Source organism: Fukomys damarensis, unplaced genomic scaffold, assembly GCF_012274545.1.
Source record: "Fukomys damarensis isolate Sample0158 unplaced genomic scaffold, DMR_v1.0_HiC HiC_scaffold_30, whole genome shotgun sequence".
Lineage (NCBI taxonomy): Eukaryota > Metazoa > Chordata > Mammalia > Rodentia > Bathyergidae > Fukomys > Fukomys damarensis.
Genome location: NW_022900942.1, coordinates 4,371,539 through 4,376,069, shown reverse-complemented (window position 1 = coordinate 4,376,069; position 4,531 = coordinate 4,371,539). Strand labels below are relative to the sequence as shown.

The 4,531-nt window shown below is 60.8% G+C and overlaps 1 protein-coding gene across 1 annotated transcript in view; it reads right to left on the bottom strand.

Annotated features, from left to right (window-relative positions):
- Palm3 (paralemmin 3) overlaps positions 1-4,525 on the bottom strand; it is a 5,420-nt gene extending 895 nt beyond the window's left edge. The window contains exons 1-5 of the mRNA XM_010613470.2: positions 4,474-4,525; positions 3,841-3,983; positions 3,684-3,768; positions 1,413-1,458; positions 3-1,303 (exon numbers count right to left, since the gene is read on the bottom strand). Coding sequence (XP_010611772.2) covers positions 3-1,303; positions 1,413-1,458; positions 3,684-3,768; positions 3,841-3,956 — 1,548 coding nt within the window. The 5' untranslated portion in view covers positions 3,957-3,983; positions 4,474-4,525. The remainder of the gene's footprint in view (positions 1-2; positions 1,304-1,412; positions 1,459-3,683; positions 3,769-3,840; positions 3,984-4,473) is intronic.
- Between the last annotated feature and the right edge of the window lie 6 nt (positions 4,526-4,531).

Below are 4,531 nucleotides of genomic sequence, written 5' to 3'. Positions count from 1 at the left end.
GGGGGCTGCAACTCTGGCGTCGGTTCCTGCAGGACCCCGAGGGGTGCGCCCGCCTCGCTCCCTGCCGCAGCCTGGGATTCCCTTCCCTCCCCAGCTTCCCTCTGGTCTGTTCCATTCTGCAGGTCCTGGGCCCCACGGGGCTCCTCTCCCCTCAACGGCTCCTCGCCTTCTTTTCTTCCTGTCACCACGGGCTCCTCAGCGACCCCTGGCTCCTCCTCGCCCCCTCTCTCCTCTGGCTGCCCGCCTTCCATCCCCTCTGCCCCTCGCTCTTCCCCAGCTCCTCTCCCTCCTCCCAGAGACCCTTCCTCACCCACCCTCCCTGATCCCAACGGGCCCTCAGCTTTCTCCTCTGTCCGCTCCTCTCCTCCCTTCTCGTCCACTCCCAGTGGCGCCTCCACCTCTCCTCCGGGCTTCTCCTCCCTGTGTTCCCCCTCTGCCCTCAGAGGCCCCTCCGTTGCCTCCCTCTCGACTCCCAAGTCCTGTTCGCTTGCTGTCCCCTCCGGCTCTGAGGACGCCCGGCTTTCCCTCTGCCTCCCTTCCCCGCCTGTCCCCAGCCCCTCCTCGCCCCGCTCCTCCCCTGCTCCTGCAGGCCCCTCCCCTCTCCTCTCCCCACCCCCTCCCCCACGGGTCCCTGGCGGGCCCTCCACACCAGCTTCCCTGCCAGGCCCCGGGGGCCCCTCCAAACCCTCCATCAGCAGCTCCTCCCAGTCCTCACTGACCGTCACCCTCTCCACCCAGATGAAGGAGCCCTCATTCCTTCCGGGATCCCCCTGCCTGCCATGCTCCCTGTCTCTGGACCCCGTGCCTCCCAGGCGCTCCTGGAGCTCTGGTTCACCACCGCCCACCTCCTCCAGGGCCTCGTGGTCACTGCCCCCCAGCCCCTCCCAGACCACCTCCACGATGCCCCTGTCCTCCCTCACCCAGGCGGGGGGCTCGGGGCTGCCCGGCCCCTGCCTGTCCCCGATGGCCTCCAGCACCACCTGCTCCACCCTGGCCTCCAGCACGGGGCCAGTGGCACCCGTGGCACAGTCCTTGGGGTCCTGGAGCCCCTCCCACACCACCTCTACCATGTCCCCCCCTTTGGCCTCCACCACACTCCCCTTGGCCATGGTGCCCGTCCCCAGGCTCTGCTGCTGCTCTGGAGGAAGGCTGGGCCCTGAGCAGGGGCCATTGACTTCTTGAGGGGACGCCCCTGCCCCAGGGACTTGCCTTGGGGCCCACTCCCTGGGCTCAGAAGGGGACTCTGGGGACAAACCCATGGGCCCCACCGGCAGGGAAGCTCTCTTGTCCACATCTGCCTGGCCTGGTAGAATCAGAGGAGAGGAAAGAAGGGAAAGGAGGTAAGGATGAACGGCAGGTTGTGCAATCTGGGGGTGACCTGAGCCCCCACACCTAAGGGTTCCCACACCCACCTGCAGGACTTGCCTCCATGGTGGGCTGGGAAAGAGGACGGTGACCCTGCAGAGATGGCAGAAAAGGTCAAGTAGGCCCTCATCCCAAGTCTGTACACCAGGGTCCCACCCCTGCTCAAACACCTTCCATGGCTCCCTATTGCCTTTTGGACCAAACCCCACATTGCACCCAGCCTTCTACACTTGTTCTGTCTCCATCTGCTCCAGGATTGCACATACAGTGCTTTGGCCATATGGCATACATATAGCTAACCTCTCTGCCCTAGGGGCCCACTCTGCCAGCTACTGAAGTTACCCTACACAAGAGAGTCCTAATCATTCATTCTCTCCCGCCTTCTTTTTTGGTACCAGGGATTGAACCTGGGACCTTCTGAGATAGGCACTTTTGAGATAGGCTGAGGCACCACTGAGCTACATCCCCTGCCCCAGTTGTTTTGTTTGTCTTCATTCTCATTCATACTGTGTGTGTGCGTGTGCTGCGGATGGAGCCCAGGGCCTGCTGCATGCTAGGCAAGTGCTTTACCGCTGCACTGCAGCCCAGCCCAGCAAGGGACTCCGGAGCCCTTTGCTAGTGGAACTTCCTTTCCATGAGGAGAGGAGGGTAACAACAGCTGAGGAGGGCTACGGAGAGGAAGAGGGGAGTAGGAGGGGCCGGAGGGGATGGGGTGTAGCAGATGCAGAAGGGCCTCTTAGACAAAGGGCCAGAGGAGCCCTCAGAGGTGAAACAAGCCAGCCGGAAGTCACAGGTGGGGACAGCATTCCAGGCGGAGGAGACAACAAACAAGTGGAAAGGCCCTGGGGACTCGAGGGGGGCTAGAAAAGTTCAAGGAACAGACGGAGGTCTGTGCCTGCGATAGCAATGGAGTGAAGGGGCCAGCAAGCAAGAGTGAAAGACAGCCCAGGGAGGGGAGCTGGGTGGAAGCAGGCTGCCCGGGCCAAGCCCAGGGTGCCCTCAGCCCTCCCACCCTGGCCTCCTCTTCCCAGCCTCCCTGCCTGTGCCTGTGCAGTTCCCTCTGCCTCAGTGCCCTTTCCCTCTTGTCTGATGATCCTACCTCACCCCAGATTCAGCTTAGACATGACACCAGCAAGCAGTCAGTTAGTTGGTACTGAATATTGAACCCAGGGCTTTTACACTGAACTCCATCCCCTTTCGAATCTAATTTATGATCCTCCTGCCTCAGCCTCCCAGAGGGCTGGGATGACAGGCAGCACACCCAGCAAGCCCTCCCTGAACTCCCAGCTCCTCTTAGACTCTACCCTATCTCCTCACTGGACCTGGGGCTGCAGCCATGACCTACACATCTCTGCACACCCCCCCAAGCAGAAGTCTCCCTTTCTGCTCTGTCACCCAGCAGCCTCTGGGGCTCCAAGGTAAGACATCAGGGGAGCGGAGCACTGTGGAATAGCCATGCCCCCTATGGCCAGGCACAAATGTACCTGGGTCTTTTGGACTTCAAGTAAAACCCAGAGTGCCAGACTGTAATGTGAATTGTTCTATTTTTTCAAAAGCGTGTTTGTTGGGCTCAGGGGTGAGTTGCTGCTCAATGGTGAGCACTTGTCTGGACTGTGTGAAGTCTTGGGTTCCATCCCAGCGCCCCCCAAATAAAGCCTGTGTGTTTCATGGCATCTGAATTCTATCTTAATGAAGCTGCTGCCAAAACCAAAACAAGACAATAAAAAATGCATGTGGGCTGGGTATGATAGCACACACCTATAATCCCAGCGCTCAGGGGGCTGAGGCAAGAGGATTGTCACAAGTACGAGGACAGCTGGGGCTACATAGTGAGACCTTGGTCAAAAGAACGACTCACAAGAATGTCTTTTGCTTATCCTCTCCTACCTTCAAGGCTAAGTCACAGGGAGATCCATCCACCCACATTTTCTTTTCTTTTCTTTTTTTTTTTGAGACAGGGTCTCACTATGTAGTTCAGGTTGGCCTTAAACTCACTATGTAGCCCCAGGATGACCTCGAAAATGGTAGTGATCTCTCCTGCCCCGGCCTCAGCCTCCTGGGACTATAGGTGTGCGCCCTCACACTTGGCTATTAAACATAAATCAACCCCCCCCCGTTGGGTACTGGCGCTCAGCTACCATCTCTCTGATCCTAGAAGCATCAATTCCAAGTACGCTGTGATATGTCCATTTAAAGATGGGGAAACTGAGGCTCGAGCAAGGAAATGGACTTGCTCAGGATCGCAGAGAGAAGGGTGCAAGAGGACTCGGGGTTCTAGCCTTAGCCATGCTGGCCACGCCTCTCCCCACACTCCTCACCTGTCTGCGCCAGGAGGGCCTGCCTGGGGGCCGGTGCTGGGCACCTGTGGAGGCGCTTTGCAGCAGCTGGAGCTGGGACTGCAGTCTGTGGAAGAGAGGGGGCTGCCGGAAGGGAACCCCAGGCTCAGCCCCCCCCCACGTCAGGAACCGCGCTCACGTGAACAGGCTGTCCTCCAGGTTTCGGATACGGGCCTGGGCCTGGCCCTCCGCCGACTCAGGGTCCTGGGCAGTGGGGTCCCCGTGCTGCTTAGGTCCTTCGGCGGCGCCGTCCATCAGCCAGCGCTCGCGCAGGGATTTCCTCTGGGCACGAAAGAAGCCCGCGCTAGGCTCAGCCCCGCCCCGCGAGGGTGCCCTCGGACCTGCGGACACCATCCGGAGACAGGCGGCCCAGGGCGCACGCTGCAGGGCTCCCTAGCACTGCCAGGTGAAAGACACTCCCGGCCTCCTCGCCCACCCTCAATGCCCACGACCCCGGCCGGACAGACGGCCCTGCCCCCCACCCTTCCAAAGGGACGGGCAGACACTCCCAGAGGTGAAGCCAATGCCCTTCCCCATGGGACCCCCTGAACAAAAGCTCACCCTAAGACACCCCCGAACTGGGACTCCCCCAAACTGGGACAAGACCTCACGGTCCCAGACTCTTCTCAGGGAGGGACAAGTGTCCCCACTGTCACCGCACCCCTTCCACCAAGACTGGGCATGACGCCCCCCCATTGGAAGAAGACCTAAGGCCCGGCGAACCGACTCGCAGGCACACCCCGCTTCGTCTCCGATCCAGCGGCGCCCCCACCTTGAGCCGCTGCACGCGGAGCTTCTCCTCCTCCAGCTCACCGCGCGCGGTGCGTATC